We start from the raw sequence: 20,750 nt of genomic DNA on the forward strand, positions 1-20,750 counted from the left end.
CTGTTGGGTGGGCCAACACCGTTTTAGGCTGCTTCACTCTGCTGGAGCTGTGAGAACCCCTCAGAGGCTTACAGCCTTGCCAGACATACACAGCAAAGCCCACACAGATGGGGGGTATTGAATAAATTACAGAAAAAATTCAGTTCTGCGACCTGGTCATTTGGGGCCAGCTCCCCAAAATGCACTTTTTGGTCCCTCTCTGGGTGAAGCATCAGACTAGGCCTCTGGCATCTGACCACAACTCCCACATCTGTCTTCCAGCTTTCTACTTTGGGATCTGCCTGAGCATGACCCTGATCCTGGCAGCCCTGCTGAGCTCTGCCGCCACGGTGCGGGAATCACAGTGCCTCACCGCCATGGTGCGTATCCATACATGAAGGGACTGGCTGAAAGGGGCTTTCTGTCACCTGGGGCTGGCCCCCTAAATGTGCAGTGCTGGGGTCTGCATTGCCTTATGCCCAGGAGAAGGCCTGCCTAGGGAAGGAGGTCCTGTTGTTCCACCTTGTGCTGCTAGGGGACATTTTTTAAAAAGCATCACCCTGCAGAGCTCTTAGGGCTGAGGATTGCATCATTTTGTGCTTAGTTTCTTTTGCCAAGGTGCTGTGTATGCATCTTTTAGAGGGAAGGTGTTTATCTGCCAAGCAACTATAGTGATGACAGTATTTTTTCTCGTCATCAAGGTATTTTTTTTCTCCTCAAGTCAGCACATGGTTTGTGTGAAGAAACTTTAGCAGTGTGATTTTGAGTCTCACATGCTTCCCCCAAATTGTGACAGCAAAATTAGCCCCTCTTTTTCCCACCTCACTGCAAGGATTCATACAAAGCATGGCAGTAGACATGGGGGATTTGTGCAGGACCCTGAATTTCAGCCTACAAGGAGAGGAGGGAGAACTAGCATAAGAGTTGAAATTCCCCTTTCTCCTTTCCATCAGCCTACAAGGAGAGGGTGGAGAAGTAGCATAAGAGTGGAAATCCCCCCTTTCTCCTCTCCATCAGCCTGTTTGGGCCTGGACCATGTTGACAGTAGTAAACTGCACTGTGAGATAAGCTCCATTTCAAAACAGCCTGCATGTGGGGCTTAGCCTGCACAGAGCAGGCTATGGAGGAATGAGTGGTAAAGTGCTGCTCAAGGTGTGTTTTCCCATATGAAGGGCAGGAGTTAACAGGTAGGTTGTGGAGCATAAAATATTGCTTAATATAAAATAATTGCATTGCTGTCATACACTAACTTTAAAGAGATTTATCCAATCTGTGTAACTGGGGGAAATGATACTGATGGCAGAAATGAGAAGCTGACACCTGAAAATTCCGTGCAAAGCAGCCACTGAAATTAATGTTTTCACCTTCTCAATATACCATCTTCCTTTCTCTGTTTGAGATGCCCAAAGGGGCTTCAGTTACCATGGATTAAGCAGAATGTGTAACTCCCCTCTCTTTTGCTGAAATGTCTTTAATGTGTGCCTGCAATTACCACATCTAAACCAAGAGATGGGTATGTACAGATCAGTGGAGAATGTCACGGCTGCCTGAATATACAGTCAAACTTCTCTATAATGTTTATTTGTTGCCTTACTCTCTGGTATAGTTAGGAGCATGCCACTCCATAGAACTGGCTGTTAAAAAGAGAGCCTACACATACTGAGTGAACTGCAGAGCTCTGTCCAAAGAGCATTGTCCAAGGGCCACACGCTGCTGCTCTCCCTTCCCATTTTAACCTGGGCAATGCTTTCCTCCAGCCACCCGTCATCTCCCACAGCCCAGCTGGTTTGGGGTATCACAGCCAAGCTTCGCCTGCCAAAGCAAACGCTGGATGGCAGAACCCTCAAACTGGCTATTTATTTTTGTGGCTCCTAGTGCACTCTTTAGCTTGTCTTCAGCTTTAGTTTGGGTCCTCTGGGGGATCTGGCTGTCTGCATTTTGGGCCCCTGATGGCACGTTTGTAGGGCAGTCACGGTATCGCTGCCTTGCGGGGAGCAGAGGCAAGGTACGAGGTGCCTTCCCCTCAGCTGTGGCGACGAGGCTTCATGCCACGCTCTCAGCAAGGATAACGGGATGCCTCTTAGCTGTCATTACGCTCGGTTTCCGCCGCCTCCGTGCCGAGCCGTGGGGCAGGAGGCGAGCGGGCCCTGGCAGCCGCGCGGGGCCGCTCCAGCGCCGCGCTCCGCCGCGGGCCCGCCGGCCGCCTGCCCGCTCCGGGGGATGCCGCGGAATGGGAGCAGCCTCCGTGACCCCTGCGGGGTGGTGGCACGTCCCCGGCACTCAGGAATTAACGGGAACCCTGGGAGGCGCTCAAAAGCTGGCCACTAGCAAGGGTATTCTCAGCTCCAAGCCGTTGCAGGAGCTCATCGGCGTCTTAAATCACACAGGGAGGACGTCGCCCATTATAAATTGCCCCTCCCCTCCCAACCGTGTGATCCACCAAGGGCCCGCTCTCTGCTTGTTTTGCCCCCAGTCCCCACTCCAAAGGCACACATTTAATCTTTGATCTGCCAGCGAGAGGCGAGAGAGGGGAGAGCCAGCCCTGACGGCTGCAGTGAAGTGTAATCACAGGCAGGAGTGGGGTTTGGCCCTGTGGGGCTCCAAAACTGGTCAGTGTGTTGTCCAGCCCTGCTGATCTCTGCTGCGCTGTAGCTCACAGGAGCGATCAACCCTGATGCTTGGAGCTCTTTTCCTCCTTCTGCAAGAGAGAGAATCTTTCATCTTCCCCTGCTATTGATTTTAAAGGACTTTTCCTCCCTGCATAGAGTGTGTCTTATTTAGAAGACCATTTAATTCACTCTTTAATCAAAGAGGGAAGACACCAGACTATTTGCCTGACATCTGTGGCTGTTCAGGAAACCGAGCCATGCGTGGGGGATGTCTGCATCGATATGGCTGGTCCACCACAATGCCACTTGGTAAACCAGCCACCCTAGGGAAAAACTGAACAAGGATCCAGATTGGGCTTTTTTTTGTCTGTTTGGATTAGATATCGTCATGTGACCTGGCTATCTGGAGGTTTGTGTGCCTACAGAGGAGGAGTCCTGTTCTTTGGAGGCCTCACTGGTACTGTTCTAATAACAGTAATGGGTGCAGAGTGGTTAGAAACCAGGACAGGTGAAACTGGTTTAAGCACACGGGTCTTGGGAGATTGTCTTCTAGTTGCATTAACAGCATCATGAGACCCGACAGATGCTGCTGTGCATCCAGTGCTGCTTGTAAGGAAGCTGGTTCCAAGAAAGTAATTGAGAACTTTAGGATAAAAAACTATGTTTTAAAATCCAACAATATGACATATAAAGCTCCTCTTGAACAGGGAGGATAGCAACAGACCTGCTCACTGTCCTCCAGCCCAGGCAGACTCTGCTTTCTCGTGATCCATGGCCCATCATGCAGTCAATCCTGAATGTAAATATCCTGCAGCTTTATAGCCCCTGGAGGCCGTGTCACTATTGAAGGGGAGGAAAAGGAAGGAAAACAGCAGCTTTCCTGTTTGCATAAAGGAAAGACTCTGGTGTCAGTGAGGTTTAAAGCACCATGTGTTTTTACCTGGTCAGACAGAGAAAGAGAAAGAAAAGAAAAAACAGGTAGCAACATGCCAGCTGAAATTCTCCCATCTGAACATTACAGTCTAAAACCTGACTAGTATAGAAAAAAAAATTGTGATCATGATGGAGCAGATGTTCCAAAATATGCAGTGGAAAAAGCCTCAGTGAATGCCCAATATAACCCAGGTTTTCATCAAGATTGATGAGCTAGTAGGGGCAGCACACAGCACAGGCTGTTTGCTTTATTATACCCAGGTGTAGGCCAGTGTGTAGAGGGTCCTTAATATCATTGCAGCACACTTCAGCATCTTCCTTTCTAATTTAATCTGCTTCCTGTGCTCTCCCTCATGGTGCAACACTTCTGAGTGTGGCATCTGTGTGCCAGTGGCAGAGCTGGTACCAAGGACAGATTCCTCTTTCGGACTGATGTCACTGACTCATGTTTGCTGTGTGAAAGGGCAAAACCACTGCATGCTTTTAGATGAACTAGGTCAGACAGAGAGGGACACAACCTGATGGATACCATCTGAAATTTGCCCCCCCTTTCCCTGCCCCTGGGCTCTGCAGTCTGGCAGGGAACTGGCCCTTGCAATGACCACAGCAGCACCAAAAAACAGCTGGAGCAGAGCAGGGCAGAGGTCTGCTCCTTCCCTGGAAGTGTAGGAGTTTGGCAGAACACAGCTACAGAGCACAGTATGAACTAAAAGATCCATCCCTCATGCAAAGTAGGCCCCCTTCACCAAAAGGGAAGCATCAGAAAGGTGAATTAAAAGAAACACCAGCCAACAGACAGGGTGCTGTTCCTGTGGATTCTGCCACGTCTGTCAAAGAGAAATTGTTCCTTGCAGCAAGGATGGAAGCAAGGTCATTTATAAAAGAGTAATTGATGTCTGCCTGGTGACAGCCCTCCACAGGCCTGATGTGGCTGTCTCTTGCAAAGAGAGCAGGCAACAGCCTGTGGCTGGCTCTGAGGACCTCCAAGGGTCTGGGAGATGGTGAACCAGCCTCAACCCTTCCACATTTTGTATGCAAACTGCACGTTGCCTTTTTCTTTTTTCCTCCAAATGTCTTCTAATGTAATTAGAAAGTTGCTCTTCCAAAAGCCTTTTGGCTGGGAAGGGAAAAAGCAGGCTATAATTCATTTATAAGATGTTCTCGGAGCCATGTAATTGCTGCACACCAGCTGGATGGAGGGGGAGCTTCCCAAGGGGCTGCATCTTGGTATTCCCAGAGAAACCAGACAGAAATAAAGAGAGAGCTCATGCTGAAGGACTGAGATGTGGGGTGGAGCTGAGGAAGGGAAGATGAAAAGGAGGATTTGTATCTGCTGGGTGTTCTGGCCCCAGAGAGGTGTTTTAAGAGCTGGAGCTGGTAGGGAAGGAAGGGAGAGCACGGGAAGAAATCTGGGTTGTCGCTGGCATCCTGTTGTTCATGCTCTCTAGGTTCATGGTGCATCACCTGAATTATAACTTTAATGGAATGATATGCAGAAGAGTGCTCACATTGCTGTTAGTGATGGTTTTTTCCATTTGACTAATTTTCTTTTTTTTTTTAATTTTATTGTCTTTGAACTTGATTTTGGTGAAAATGCTGTTTGTTTGGTGGGGAAGTTGTTGGAGACACTGCAAAATGCAGGGTCTGGTCCTATTGATTATCCTGACATGCCTGTGTAACCTCACCTCCTCCTTCCAGTTTGTGCTGTGCATGCAGGGTTGAACCCCCCACTCCAGCTGGGATTTGGTCTGGGATATCTTGCCCTGCAAGCTCTTCCACATCTTTATGACTTGTAACCACCTTGTCATGTCAGTGTTTGATCAGACTTTTCCTCTCATCTTCTTTAGGGTCTCGGGTAATCTCCTTTTAGCTCCCAGCAAGGCAACGAGTGATCTCATCAGCTATATGGCCAGGCAGCTGCCAAAAAAGTAAATGAAAGGAGAGACTGGACATACATAATTTAAGATTTTTCGTAAAAGCTGTACCAGGGTTTTCCCCAGTGTCTGATGCAGAGCCTGCAACAAGGCGGCCCTAAAAAAAGTGGTGAATACCAGTGGCAGTCTTGTTCCAGGAGCAAAGTCCCCAGGCAGGGCAGAGAAACAGAGCAGATGGACAAGAGCCAGCAAAAGTATTTTACTGGCACATTCACTTTCATTTCCAGGATTTGAAGTAACACATTTTCCTTTCTTGCTGCTTATGCATGAGTTTGGTGATTTTTTTTTTTTAATTTATATTTTTAAGCAATTTTTTTTGTGAAGCAGAACTGGTAGAAGCAATGTTCTTCTTCCTCTCTTAAACTTGAATTTGGTAAGATTTCATGAAAGATTTAAACTTTTCCAAGTTATTTCAACTGTATCATGCAATGAAAACAGTCATAGAAAAAAATTAGAAATCAAAATAAGATGCAGTCAGCTGGGTAAGTTTCCCACATAATGTTGTGTTGAAAGAGGCACAGTTTAATGGAAAAACATGTAAGGGCATTAATTTTCAACTGATGCTTATTCATCACCTTTTGTCATTCCAAGACTAAGCTGTGGATTCATATTGGATGAGCCCATTTAGCCTTTAAATGCTTCAAAGGCACTTTTCCCTTCCTTTTTTTCTTTTAAATGTGAACAAGATCATTTGGTCCAGCTGTCACAGCAGGCGAGTGCTTTTTATATCAGGGTGTGGGGTTTTTGGTCCAGATTTGTTCAAATAAAAACACAAAGCATGTAACTTCCAGCTCTGCAAGCCTAAGGAAGAAGGCAAAAGTCAAGCCATGTCCTGCATCATTGCTGTTATTGTTTAGACACTTCAGGGTCAGTTTCTGGCCTTGATTATATTTCTGTCATCCTGTTGTCTAACTAGGATGGTGCTGACCTAAGGAAAGCAGCTTGGCCATGCAGCTGCCACCTTGCTCACAAAGTCCAGCTCTTCTTCCAGAGCAGGTTGATTTCTACCTCTGTCCCAGTTATTTCCTTCTTTAAGGACTATTTGTGTGAGTTTTCCCCTCTTTGTAGCCAATAGCCAAGTTTTAAATGCAGGGGATTGAATCCCATGATTATGGAGTACAGTCCTGCAGCAGAAGGGAAGCATACTGTAAATATAATGTTTTATACGTCCTATTCTTTGTCCAAGAGGAATTTGGGCAGAATAGATTAACTGCTCTGCAGGAAGCTGCCTGGGTTTTTGGTCAAACTCTTCAATTGGCCACAGTGTAATTAGAGGGCTCCTGAAGGAGAACCACATTATTGTCCATCTAATTTCTTTTAAGTAACTGACATTATGAGGGATATTAAAAAAAGGTGATGTTTAAACTTTAATGAAACTTGCTCAAACAAGCATATTAAATATGTTCTAATTGTGTTTGCAAATGGGTATTTTTCTCCCCAGGCTGTAACTGTTGGTATTTTTCCTCTTTATCCTCAGGGATTTTTCTGTTTTGCTCTGGCCTTTTGTGGATTGATCCCAGCTGCCTGCTGGAGATACACACACAGCACGGAGGTAAGTGTTGGCTGCTAGGAAATACCACCAGCATCTCGTCAGAGATTTTTTTTCATAGCAAGTATTCCTCCCATAAAAGGGACATCTGGTGTTAATTAAGCCATCCATATTGAGGTCTATCAGATCCATGCTCTGTTGCATCTGTCCTTTGGAAGAACAGGGTCACCTTCATCAGATGCCTCTTCAATGGGATCATCTGAAGGGAGAAGCCCATGGAAAATCTCATGCAGGGCAAATGCTTTGTGCTGAAGGCAAAATAAAATGCAAGTCTCCTTAGCTTTGGGATTTTTTTTTCAGGGCATGTTTGCTTTGTTTTGTTTTGTTTTGTTTTAAATTAGATGCTTAACTTTTGAAAAGTAATTTCCAGCTGGTTCTAATTCCTGCTAATGTCAATTAGGAGCAGGAGATATCTATTTGAAGGCAGTGGCCAGGAGAAGAATGGGGGAGATGTGCTTATTAACATGCAGCAGTGGTATGTGAAAAATACAAGAGTGAAAAATAGTATTTTGGGTCACTATGATGCTGGACCAGAAAGAGAAGATTATAGGAGGCTGAATTTGGAAAAAAGTTGGAGTTTGAATTTTTAACCCAGAGCTTGCTGGGGTAGATGGATGGTGTGGGAGATGCAAGGTGCTGGGTAAGTTGGTCTTTATTCCCCTTTTTGCATCCCTGCACTCAAAAAATACAAAATTTAAGAGACTTGGGAGTGTAAAAAAATCATTACATCTTCCTTTTGAAAGCAGAACACTGGTGTTTTTGGCAAGTACCTAAATAATTCAGAAGTGCTTGGGACTTTGATCGGTGTTTCGTGCAGTGGCTCAGTCCTTGTCTCTATTTTGCTCCTGCCCAGCCCTAGGCATGTGCCATAACCTGCTATGTTCTGGGCACCAATGAGGATGTAACGTGAAACATCATCCCAGTGAATTAGGGATTGATGCTGCCAGCTCATCTTTTTAGAGTTACATATACTGGGGGTGATCAAAGACCAGTCTGAGGTGTTGGAAGGCTGGCCTTGAGATTTCCTTCTGTGATGGAAGAGCACAACTCCATCAAAGTCCCAGAGATTCAGGCTACACAAGGACTTGGCAATTGCTTTTGCAGGCACAAGGAGTCCTGCCCTGTAATGGTTCAGTGTCCTGCACATAAACTAAATCCCAGTCTTTCTGAAAGTGGAAGTCAAGGTTAAGGAGAGGGATAAGGTCCCGCTTCTCTAGAAAGTTTTCCCAGAGCTGGCCAGTGCCCAAAGTAGTTGAAAATCCTTTGAAATGTGCAGGTGGCTACACTGGACCAGGCTAAAGTTGTTGGCCAAGGCAGGAGCTGTTGGCCAAGGAGATTTTTGGCTGACCTGCTGTTAGCCAAGGTAGCAGCATAAAAACCGAGCAAGCACAAAGCAATGCTTTTTCAGATGCCAGCAGCTTGTAGCCCAGGTGTCTGCTGGTGGCAACTGCTGGTGCCTTTGCCTTTAATGTTCTCCCTGTGTTTTTTCCTCTGTGAATTTGTCCAACTGCTTTGGAAATGTTAGGGTGAGTCCTGATGGCACAACAGCATTTTTATCTGTATACTTAACTGGCTGAAGTGGAATCAATCAGAGCTGAGGCATCCATGAAATTATGTCTTTCCACAACCTCTTTTTTTCCCTTATTGTTTCAGGCAAAACTATCAACATTTATTACATTCCCACTAACAGTTTGATATGGAAATAATTTGGTTTTCATGACCAACACAGAAGGGAGCACACTTTCCTTCTTCTTCTGCATACATTAAATTGTAGATTGAAGCACAGGCCATGTCAGTAAAGGAGAAATGGCACCAGAAACTCTGGTTTGCATTATGAAATTGTGTTTTCTAAATAGACTGTTTAGTTTTACTGTTAATCCACATACATGGTGTAGGGCATAAAAAGACTGCAAGAAAAAGGTTGTATGTTGGGTTATGTAATACAGGGATGTGCCATGCAAAAAATATTTTGCTGAAAATATTTTTAGAGTATTGCTTTGTATATCTCTTAATCAGTACATCTGGTTTTACTTCAAATTAATTTCATGGGTTTTCTTGCTCTGAGTGCCCTGCCCACAAAAGCACCCATGGTTATGGTTAGCTTTGGTAATTGGTTGGGTTTCTGTAAGCAAAACAGCTTCCACTGGGCATAATTAGGGGGTTTTGTAAAAGGTTGACTTTCTGGGCAAAGAAAACCAGCAGTGTTTCTGACAACAGAAAAAAATACCCTTAGACACCATCTTGTGTTTCTCTGCTTCCTAAAATCCAAGGAAAAGCAGGGAATATAAATGAGGAAGATTTAATTAGAAGTGTCACTTACAGAACGTGTGGAAATTTAGTTTCGACTGAAAAGTAACCTGTCTTACTAGGGAGAGAAATGCAGATAGGAGAGAAAAATACAGGTGACTGGAAGAAATGCAGATGTGTCTGTCCATCCAGGACAGGAGCACAGTGATACAGAAAACTGAATGAAGTAGGGATAAGACTTCTGAAGTCTCATTATAGAGCTGGTTGTTTGCTTGTCTTTCTCAAAAGAACCAAATTCAAGCAGGTGTTCTCTGCTGCCTACTGCATGTCAGTAGTCTCAAAAATAGTTAATTGTGGCAATCCTGGGGAGGTGGGGGGGGATCAAACCCAGCCAGGTGGGTGGGTGTCTTGTAAGCCTGAAGGGATGTACACAGCTATCAAGAAAGGAATAGAGCTGAGGATGTAAAACTGAATATGGATGAATATGGCCATTACACGTGCCTGAATCACTAAGAACACCGAGGGGAACTGCCCCCACGTTCATGGCTAGAACAAAAATTTCAATTTTTCTCTTGAAAAATTTCCAGTGGAATGCTAGACAGAAAATTAGGCTGTTCATTTTGGAAATGCCAGCTGGGAGCTGGTGTCAGTAGTTCCTGTCCTCTCCCTCCCTGCTGGCAAGGTTCTGAACACAAGCAGCACTGAAAACAGAGTCTTCCCCTCCCTTTGCAAGCTGGGGATGGGAGGTCTCCCCTGCTCTGATCCATGGCAGATGCTTCAGTGGTTTACTCCCGCTGGTAAAAAAAAGATTAAAAAACCCCTTGCATTTTCTTCATAAAGAAGAAGACTGTCACAGAAAATCACCTGAAACAGTAAACCCCAATACTCAGTTGAAAAATTGCTTTTGTGGTTATTATCAAGAGACAATAGTTAGAAATGTAGTCTGAATATGATGAAAACAAGATGCCCTTTTTGCCTGTGTGGCTCTTTTAGGGCCTTTTTTACACTACTTCCTACAGAGAAGCTGGGCAGGGAGAAAGGAAGAGTTATTTGTAAATATTTGATATTCTCAGACCTGGGCACTGTAAACAAAATTAATCTTCTCATTTCCCATTCTTTTCTGCTTTCATGACTTTCTGTAGCTTCTGGATGAATTCTTTCAGACAGATGTTGAATGTTTTAATTTCAAGTTATCTGCATTCCAGATGGACTCGATGTCACCATAGTCTGTTTTCTTGTGATGTATGCCAGACGTGCAGCAGTCAGGAACCTTAGATGTATCATGCTTTATCCTAAAAGGTTGCAACCCAATTGTTCCTCCTCCCAGTGGGAGATGTGGTCTTGGTAGGGAAGTGTTGCAAACCTGTCTGAGGAAGGACAGTGGCGCAATCAAAGCGAATGAGACACCAATGTGCATGGGAGGGCGGAGGGGACGGGATGACCTCTACGCAAGGTCTTCGCTTGAACTGCTGTGGTAACCACAGAAATGACATTTTCAAATGCTTTTCAGCCACATTAGGAACTCCTGCTTCCTGAAGCCGAAGAGCTGAGTCTTGTTTTCCAAAGTTATTTTTATGGCAGTTCCTTTGCCACAAACTGCTGTCTGTTTTAGTGAGGTCCCTCTGTCATTCGCAGCATGGCCAAAAAGAGCAGGGATGTGGAATGCTGAGAGAGATGTAGGAGAGACCTGCCACATTTAGCACAGCTGGTGGGGAGGGCTGCTGCTTCCTCCTCCTGCTCCCCAGCTTCCTTTCTCTCCTCACCCGCTAATTGCTGTTTTAGAAACCTGTCTGCAGAAGCTGGACCAAAGCTGTACTTGCACTTCTTTAGAGAAGATTTGGCACCCTTACTAACCAACATAAAACCAGAATCATTAAGGTTGGAAAAGACTTTTAGGATCATTGAGTCCAGCCTTTGACTGTCAACTAGACAGAACACTTAGTGCCATGTCCATTTCTTGAACACTTCCAGGGATGGTGACTCCACCACCTCCCTGGGCAGCCCATTCCAACGCCTGACCCACTCTTCAGTGAAGAAATTTTTCCTGATGTCCAACCTGAACCTAGAACAGCTTGAGGCTCTTATGCTGTCACTTGTTGCCTAAGAGATGAGATGAACCCCCACCATGCTACAGGCTCCTTTTAGGCAGTTGCAGAGAGCAATAAGGTCTCCCCTGAGCTTCCTTTTCTCCAGGCTAAATTACCCCCAGCTCACTCTCAGTGGATTTCCTCTGCAGACCCTTCACCAGCTCTATTGCCCTTCTCTGGACAGGCTCCCGTATTTCAATGTTTTGTAGTGAGTGGCCCAGCACTGGGCACAGCCATCCCCCTGTGTCCCCAGCAGTACCCAGTACAGAGGAACAATCACTGCCCTAGCCCTGCTGGCCACTCTATTTTTGATACAATCCAGGATGCCCTAGGTCTTCTTGGCCACCTGGGCACACGCTGGCTCATTTTCAGCTCTTACCCAGCACCCCCAGGTCCTTTTCCACTGGGCCCCTTTCCAATCACTGCTTTCTAAGCCTGTAGTGCTGCATGAGGTTGTTGACCTCACTTGACCAAAGTGCAGGACCTGGCACTTGGCCTTGCTGAATCTGAGGTTATGGGTTATGTTCTGGGCTTGCCGTGAAAGAGGCCAGAGGAGTTTCTATTCCACATCAACTTCTGCTGTTCCCTTTCTCTGCAGCAGGTTCTTCCAGGAACCCTGTGGCCCTAGCCCCGTAAGCCAGGATGGTTGGGTGGGTCAGTGATGCTAAAATTGCTGCAACAGAAAAGGAGTTTTGCAACAGAATGAGCATTTTAATTACAGAAATTTGTGCACAGGTAAAAGTGTGAAATGGATTAAATTACAATTTCCCAACTCAGGAATTTGAAACTAATGCAGATAGTTGTCCATAGTTCTGTAAAGGCCTGATTCCCCATGTCCTCTGAATGAAGAGGTTGTTTGAATTTGCACTAGCTGCAATGATATGGTAATCTCTTAATTATCAAGTGGTTTCTCAGGTTGCTGGGTGATTTCAAAATGAGTTTCACCTGTGGCTTTTGGCTCCACATAAGCGGAAAGGCATTAGCCCCTCTGTGCTGCACTGCTTGTACTTCAAGAATAAATGCAAGGATTTAGCTTTTTATGGGCAGGGAATTAATACAAGCCATTTGTCTACATTGTGATTCTCCTGCAGCCTTGCTCTGCTTCCTTCAGAGGAACTTGTCTGCTCTCCCCTCCTCATGCTGGGAAGTGGAAATTGAGTCTTCCACGGTTTGTCAGCAAGCAAGGTGGTACCTTTTGAGACGGTGATTTTCTAACCTGTTAGAAAGCCTGGAATTAACAGCTACAGCTGTTAAATAACAAACACTGCCACACCTGGGTCTTGCTCTTGAACAAAGCAGCTTCCCTCCTCCCTCCTCTGCCTATGGAACCAGCACTGGTCTTCCATCTGTGGGTTTCCCTTCCATGCAGCACCTTTGCAAAGCCAGAGGCAGCATTGCCTGGGTCTCTAGGAGGGAAATAATCTCTTACCGTGCATGGAACCAGCACAAGCATCTTTTTTCTGCAGGTATGTAAGGAACAGCCTGTCACTTCCCAGTTAATTTCTTAAGTGGGACTGTAGAGGTCCTTCCTCTGTGGATTTCCTTGGATGTGTGTATGCCTGCAATTGCTGCCTCTGGTCTGTGTTGGGGCAAAGTCTTGCAGGGACTTAAATAATTAAATGCAGGGTGAAATCCTAGAGATTTTAATGGGATTTAAACACAAGCTGAAGGTGTGCTCAGGTGTTTTCTGAAACCAGACCTGAAGCATACAGGTAGGTTCCTTTTGAGCTTTGATTCAGGGAGGCTGGATCAGGATTATAGCTTCTCACAGGGCTCTTCCAAGAGCATTTACAAAAGTCACTGATGTTGCTGTGAAAACTATCTGACATGCTCCTTGCTCTTAATCTAGGAGGCACAATCACTTTAAAACCACTGAGCTTTTCCCAGTCTCTGAACTCCATGGGAAAAAACAAAAATGGGGGGAAACCCCTCCCTCTTCCTTAACGTTTTTAAATACTGTGCCTCTTTCCCAGTGTTTATGTTCTCACCAGCCAGGGACAGCCCACTCCCCCCAGTGAGACACTGCTCTCCTTTGTCTGAGCTCCACACAGGCATTTGCACTCACGGGTTCTATAATTTATGGCTGCCCCGGCGCTGAACCCACGCGGCCCCGTTTCTGCTGCTTTCTGTGGCAGAGCTGGAGCTGCAGCTCCGGCCTCCAGCAGCATCAGCCAGGGCACCTCAGGCCACTCAGATGGTTGCCATCACTGCAGCACATCCAACCTTCATGCACCTGTAGGATGCTCACCGCAGCAGGACAGCCACCTCCCCCTCAGAGGTGACAGGGCTGCCCTGGGACTGGCTCTGTTGCTGATACCGCTGGTTTATAAGCTAAAACTGGTTTTTTCAGTGTTGTTCAGTGCTTTCTGTTGGAAAGCAGTCTTGCCTGGCACTGGTTTCAAGTGCTACAGGTGAAGGCTCAGGGTTGGCTGAGATAATTTGACCACAGTTTTGGGGAGGGGGTGTTCACAAATTGGTGGGTTGTGTGTTTTGAAAGACAGGAACATAAAGAGTCAGTGTGGGCCCTTAGCAGCTTGTTGGCTTTGCAGCTCTGTTATAAAATGGACTGAATTGTTTTTTTACAAAAAAAAAAAAAAAAATGAGCAAAGAGCAAACATAAAATAGCTAATCCAAAAAAATTCCTAGAGGACCTTGATATACTTGTGACATTCACTAGTGTGCAGCCACAGATTTGGAGGATTTAGGGAGAAAAATCCTTGTTGATATTGATTAACTCCCTGCCTGTGTTTTCTGCACTTCCCTATAAAGCATCTGGTACTCTGTCACAGACACAGAGCAATGCTGCATCTGAGTAGCACAAAGGTGGCCTCTGGGTTTTATGACTTGGCTGAGCATGAGGCTGTGATGTCCCCCTGCCCATGGGCCAAGAGGGATGTATAGCACCCACACAGCTAGAATCTGCTGTTCTTTTGGGGATGTGGAGATAGGAAATAAGGAGGTGAGCAGTGTAACAGCTCAGCACTTTCTCATGTTTTAAGTGTTTTGTGCAAGAACAGGATGGAAGTGCGGAGGCTAGAGAGAGAGATTTTTCTTTTTCTGAAATTTTTGTTCCACAGCAGGTTTTGGTCTGTCTCCTTCTGTGTATATAGCAGAAAGTAGAGGGAGGCCCACATGGTTTGGTTTGGTTTGGTTTTTTTTTTTATGTATGTATAGATGCACACAAAATCTGTACATAGAGATCTGGGGGGAAAAAAACTGAAAACCATTTGGCTTGTGCCATCCATGGTCTCCAGTGACCACTGTCAGTCAGAGGGGGAGCAGCACCTTCTTATCTTGTGCCATTTTCCACAGGAGACCTCAAAGGCTCTAACTGCCAGCACTGACTTGATTTCAGCATCTGGGAATGACTGGCTAGAGGAAGGCTCTCAAACTGATGGGCAGTGAAGGAAATAAAAACATACAGCAAGCTGCAATGACTGTGTTAAATAGGACTTGGTTGAACGTGAATGGGGCAAGCTCATCTTACCGTGTATTTGATCCATGTGGTGGGAGTTGCTCTGCAACCTGGCTAATGCCCCCAGAGTGGCTTTCTCTCCTTTGTTTCTCTGCAGTTGCATCATTGCTTTGCCCAAACCCAAGCTGTTGCATCTGCCCCACCCCTTTTTTGACACGCTGTGAATGCATGCATTTCTGCACACTGGGGAGGAAAGGGAAGACAGACAGCAAAATGCAGAAGTGTTTTTCTTCCTGGAACAAAGAGTTTTGAGTGAGTTCACTACTTCATTCCAGTTTCACTTCTTAACTGTCTAGCTTGTGGTTCATAGCTGAGCGTGGGAGTCTGTAGTAGCCACGTCTAGAGAGACATTTCTGAGTGAGGTTGTTACGTGCATCCTCTGTGGTGATGCTGAAAGAACACAAAGTGCTGAGATGACAGTTTCTTCTGAGCCTGTACTGCGTCTGCTCAGTTTGATTCCTCAAAGGCACAAAGACCCGCAGGAGAGGAAGATCTTCCTCATGCTTCCCATGCTTCTCTCCCTCCTCTGCCATGCCAAGAGTGTTCCTGTTTATTGGAAAGGAGGAAGGTGGTTTTGTCTTTGAGACAATCCTGATATCTCCTTTTACTATGTTCTCCTTGATCTTTGCAGAGGGATTTTTACCCAATAGCAGTTGCAAAGGTGGTTCACTAAGACTCAGACCATTGTTCTTGATAGAAGTCTACATTAGTTTCCACCTAAGTGACGCTGCCAGGTTGCCTAGACACAGGCATTCACTGGCAGCAGGATTGGGATTCATTGGCATCTTTGGCTTGCAAAGGCATCAGGAACTGAAGGCAGACCTTGTCTCATCTTTCTGTTCCAAATCCAGTTACAGGTAAAACTTATCCTGATAAATAACCTAAGTCAAAAATGTCAGTTTTCCTCTTGAAGGAGGTAAGGTGGAAATTTGCTTTAGTTTTAATAGCCAAAGGCAAGAACTCTAATTGCTTAGAGTACATGTCTTCCTGCAGTCCTACATTTGCTTCTTGGGGGATAAAGGATTCAGAGGATGATAAATAATCTCAAAATTCCTTTTTTCTTCTACTTAAGGTGAAAAATGGCACTTACTGAGTCAGTTGGAGTCAGCTGCATCCATTTCAGTGGTGATTTTCCATTTGTTGTATCCAGCAACCCATCAATATCATTCCTAAATGAATATTTCATTAAGGAATGCAGAGAGAAGTGGGAGGCAGCAATTATTTACCTGATTTAGAGCTGGAACGTTTCACCCAGCTTCTTCCAGGAAAAGAATTACTTTAAGGTGTGACCTCCATATCACTCAAGCTGGAGATTTTTCTTAACCAAAGCCAAGCTGATGCTTTACCTTCAGCTCATGGTGTTTCTTACTGATGAGCTCTCGAAGGGAGAGCTTTGTCCAGCAGAACCCTTCCAGCAGTGGATCACAGCAAGTTACTAGGAACAGGAAAATCCACTTGACTATTATAATGCTTATGTGTGGGAGGAGTGAAAGACCTTTCGAAAAACAGATGGAGTTTATCTTCTCCAGCTGTATTTGCCCATTGCATGCTAAGTACTGTTTAAGTGATGGGGCACATCTTAAAGCACATTATTAACAGCATCAGTGTAAGCACTCAAACTCAATAGTCATCTTGTTGCTTAAAGATGAGAGAAAGCACCCTGAGTATTTTTAATATTTTTTCCCCCAACAACCAGTGTAAGAGACAGAAAAAGAAAATTGTCTTGAGGCAATGGACTCAAAGTTGCCCGTCAGGGGAGTGTGTGATGGGAATCTGTTGAGAATGGCAATTTAGTACAAAGCAGTGCTGCAGTCTAGCTCTTGCATGTGTTAGGAGCTGGATCAATGGAAAATATGGGGATGAACGTCTGCTTGATGTAGGAATGTTGCAAATAAGTCATGAAACCACCTGGTGACCATCTTATGTTTTCAGGCTTTAATTTTTACATCATCAGGCATGCATGAGCAAGCACGATATTTTGGGCTGGATAGATGCTGCCGTGCATGACCCGTGCTTCAGAGCTTGGCTGCAGCTCTGAGTGTAAACATAACCCCATCCCAGGCAGCTAAGTGTGGTGTTTTGCTCTCCTATGTATTCTCTTATTAAACCAGACCTCTTGTACAGTCTTCTGCACAGAAAGAAACAGCCAGTGATAAATACTGAGATTTTCTACTATCTGCCTACCTCTGAAGTATTTAAATGAGAAAACTGTCTGCAGTAGTCTTTGAAAACAGACCATTATGTTGTATGAAAACAGCAGTTTTTCCCTCCAAAATCAAATGATCCTAGCAAAAATCAGAAAGAGGATGTGGTGGAACTACAAGCAATTCGCTCCTTAAAAATGGATTCAGAGTTTGATATTCCCTTACTAGAATCTGAATAGCCTATTCAGATAATGTCTGGATATAAATGCTAGATATAATTGCTAGATAGAAATGCTGAGAATGACTAATCATCAAATTGTACTCTTAGGCTTGCCCAGACACACATTCTAAAAGGAAATTATTGCTATTAAACATTTTCCATTTAATGAGTTGTGTTTTCAGCTCTTGGAGGCTGCTTGACAAAATGAGAATAAAAAAATCAGTAGGTAACTGAGAAGTCAGCTCATAAGCAAGCTCAGAAATGGTGCAGTTGAAGTTTTTAGTAGTCATTATGTACCTGAAGATTACCATCAATATTTCCATCACTGTAGCTGAGCTGGCTGTGAAATTATGACTGCTTGTGGTTTTTTCAATTATTGTTTCCAATAGCTGAAATAATTTTCAGCCACTGTTTTGTTACAGGCCTCTTGTTCCTTCAGTTCTTTCCTGTCCACCCTTATCCTTCAAACAGCTACCTCTCCCAGTATTCCCTAGCCCAGATTTCAAGAGACCTTTAGAAAGTAATTAAACTTCTGGATTGCTTTCACCCCTTGAACCCTTGCTTGAACATAGCCACTTGCTTGAACCCTTTCATTTTTTTTCTTTTTTAGTCATCCAAATTTAGGCCTTTTGGAACGAAAGCTCAGCATCCTGACCCTCGTGGTAAATATGAAAAGACAAATATTGTGCATGCGGGACTGGTTCCCTTACCAAAACACATGTGTATGTTGTCACAGAACAAAATAGTTTTTATTCCTACATCTTAGACTGGAATCAGGATATTCAAAGGTAATAAGCACTTACATTAAGAAACCTGCTGCTCTGTTGTTCCTTTCTCCACAAGAGGAGCTCAAAAGATTATTCTTTTTTCAATTATTCTTAATCCAATTCTTCAGTGGAAATGGACGTTCTTTTTATTGAATCCATTTATTTAATTGCTGCTTCTGGAAAGCTATTTCATGGCCCACAAGAAGTTAGAAAAGCTTGGATATTTTCTTTTTTATTGGGTTATAAGGTTTGCTGTGGGGAATGTTGGTGCAGAATTTGTTTAGAAATCTGGTCTTATTGTTGCACCCACGTCACTTTATGCACTCTGATACCCCAGGGGGACAAAAGGAGCATCCTCCTTCCTCACCTGTGTGGAACAGCTCAGTGTCACACATTTTGCTATGGAGTATTTTTTCTTGGCCCATAATATCTGAGCTCTGTCTGTCGCTGGTCACTCTTATGCCATGTTGATGGCCATGGAAAATATTTTGATGTGTGCCTTCAAACTCTATTCATGGAGGCACAGAGCCAATCTGGATACAAATAGTCTTCTCAACCCCCCCCCCACCTCCTTGGTTATTACCCTCTGTTGTTGCTTGTGTTTTGGACAGCTGGGCAGGACAGAGCAATCTTGCAGTAATAGATGTAACCACCTTGAATGATCCAGGTTTCACCCCTGAGCAGAGAGTGCTGGGGTTTTATTCCTTAGAGGAATTTCCAAGTGTGAACCCTTAGATTGAGCTGCAAAGCCTCACTGAGATATGGCTCTGTTCCCAGAGACTTCCCTGTGTGGCCACCCACTCTGCCTGTGTTTCCCATCGATTTTCCCTCCTGAAAGACAAGCACTGACTGCAAGCCATTCGGACCGATGCTGCTGAGGAAGCAAGGGAAAATGAAAGGAAGAAATAAGGCTTTGACTCCAGGCACTGAGGGCAACTGTCATATTTTTTTTTCTCTGACACCCGAATGGGAGTTGGCTGGAATCTGTCAAGCCTCAAGTTCTCACACATTTGGTAAATATTTAGGGTCTGACTCACCACTGAATCACTCCTGTTATTTTTTTTTACTCTGTTCAGAGAAATGGCTCTGCCACTTTGATAACACCAACCCTCTGAGGTCCTCTCACTTTTTGTATTCTAGCATCTCATGGTCATGTGAGCCTGTCCTTACAGTACCAGGATGGGGAGATGGCATCAGCCCTGGCTGGCAGAGGGACTCAGAGGCACACTGGTTGCAGGCACCCAAGTTCTTCTCTGACACGAAATTCAAAGCTGGCCAAAAGCTCCAGCCATCAGCTGGTGAGACCCCAGCTCCTTAACTGTCTGGTGGGTCACACACCAGCTCCTGCTGCTGCCTGGGGGTCATTTCAGCAGCTGCACTGCTTGTAGTGCTATACCTGAGAGAGCTTCTGTGGAAATCAAGAGCACAATTCCCCCCAGAGACAACTGTGATCAGTGTTTTGTACATACAGACCTCTGCTTTCATTGCAGGTGGAAGACAGCATGATGGATGTGTATGATTTCGTGTATGAGGAGGTGAGGAGGAACACCTCCAGCTTCAGGAGACATGAACTGACTGCCATCCATGAAGCAGTAAGCTGTCTTTTACCTGCAGGAGAAAACCTTGCCCTGGGGTATCTTCTTGAGGGTTTTGGCAGGCTGGGGCTGGCCCCTGTGCTCTGTCTCGTGAATGCTGCAATGCCATTTTTCCTCAAGAACTGAGTCCTCCAGCCTGCAGTGGAGTCTGCTCCTCCCTTCTTATTCTTCCTTTCTCAGATCTGACCAACCAGATTACCATATGCAGCTGCCATAGTATTTTCTGTCTCAGCAGCCCCTGTGACTTGCTCCCTGTCTGTGGTACAAGAGTGTGGATATGCACCTAGTCAAGTAGAGAGAAAGAGGCAAGAATTCCACATAGTCCAGTAGTATTTGCACGTGGTTATTCCTATTTATCCTCAGGTTTATGTCTCAGGAGTACCAGAGGCTATGTGGCCTCTTACAGAACTGGAGACTGCTATCAGGCTCCCAAAAACCACTACCCAGGATGTTGTTGGTCTCTGTAGCTCAGCAGGTAGGCAAGGGTGGTTACCCAGAGCACGGGGAGGACGCTTGGCCCCAAAGCCACAGGAGATGAGTGAGGATGTCCCCCACAGTGAGAGACTCCCGAGTCCCTGCTGAGTAAAGGAGATGCCATTCCCTCGCACAGTAGGGCTTGTTTGGGGAGTGAGTTCATGGCACACACAAGGCTGGATGGGGAGGTCAGCCCTGCTCAGCTGCTTCCAGACACCTCCCACACAACTCCCTGTATCCTTCTGTGTTTTCTTAAATCATCATAGCAAGTACTTTTCAAAGCTCTTTCTATCTGTGCTTCTCAAAACACAGAAGAGGTCAAATGTTTCCTTTTTGCAGTGGTGGTGGTGGCCCTCAGAGCCTTACCCAGGCATGGAAGTGCTTGCTCTCAGGGTGTGGAGCAGCACTCCCGGGGTTCCATTTGACAAGAAGAACCAGACACAATGCCCAGCTTCACCAGTTCCTTATTTTAGTTGCCACTTGAATTGATGGAGGAGCAGTCTTTCTACTCCTGGGTTTGTTTTTTTTCCCTTCTGCCAGAGCTCCAAACTGTCCAGTGCACCACAGCTATAGGAAATCAGCTCCCCAGTGGGTGTTGCTGGGGATCCCCTCGGCCCATGACAATCGCTGGAAACATGAGTCTGTGCATCCCTGGGCTTTCTGAAGCAGCCACTGTGAGCATTAATATGACCACAGAGGAGGGGCTTGGCCCCACTCCCAGGCCAAGGGGCAGCATG

At 45.4% G+C, this 20,750-nt stretch overlaps 1 protein-coding gene across 1 annotated transcript in view; it reads left to right on the forward strand.

Moving 5' to 3' along the window:
• Positions 1 to 20,750, forward strand: part of TSPAN32 (tetraspanin 32) — a gene marked incomplete at both ends in the record, with an annotated part of 28,560 nt that overhangs the window by 3,174 nt on the left and 4,636 nt on the right. Inside the window, 3 exons of the mRNA XM_084207649.1 lie at positions 262 to 359; positions 6,933 to 7,007; positions 19,435 to 19,536. Coding sequence (XP_084063775.1) covers positions 262 to 359; positions 6,933 to 7,007; positions 19,435 to 19,536 — 275 coding nt within the window. The remainder of the gene's footprint in view (positions 1 to 261; positions 360 to 6,932; positions 7,008 to 19,434; positions 19,537 to 20,750) is intronic.

The sequence above is a fragment of the Fringilla coelebs genome, assembly GCF_963513975.1.
Source record: "Fringilla coelebs genome assembly, chromosome: 6".
Lineage (NCBI taxonomy): Eukaryota > Metazoa > Chordata > Aves > Passeriformes > Fringillidae > Fringilla > Fringilla coelebs.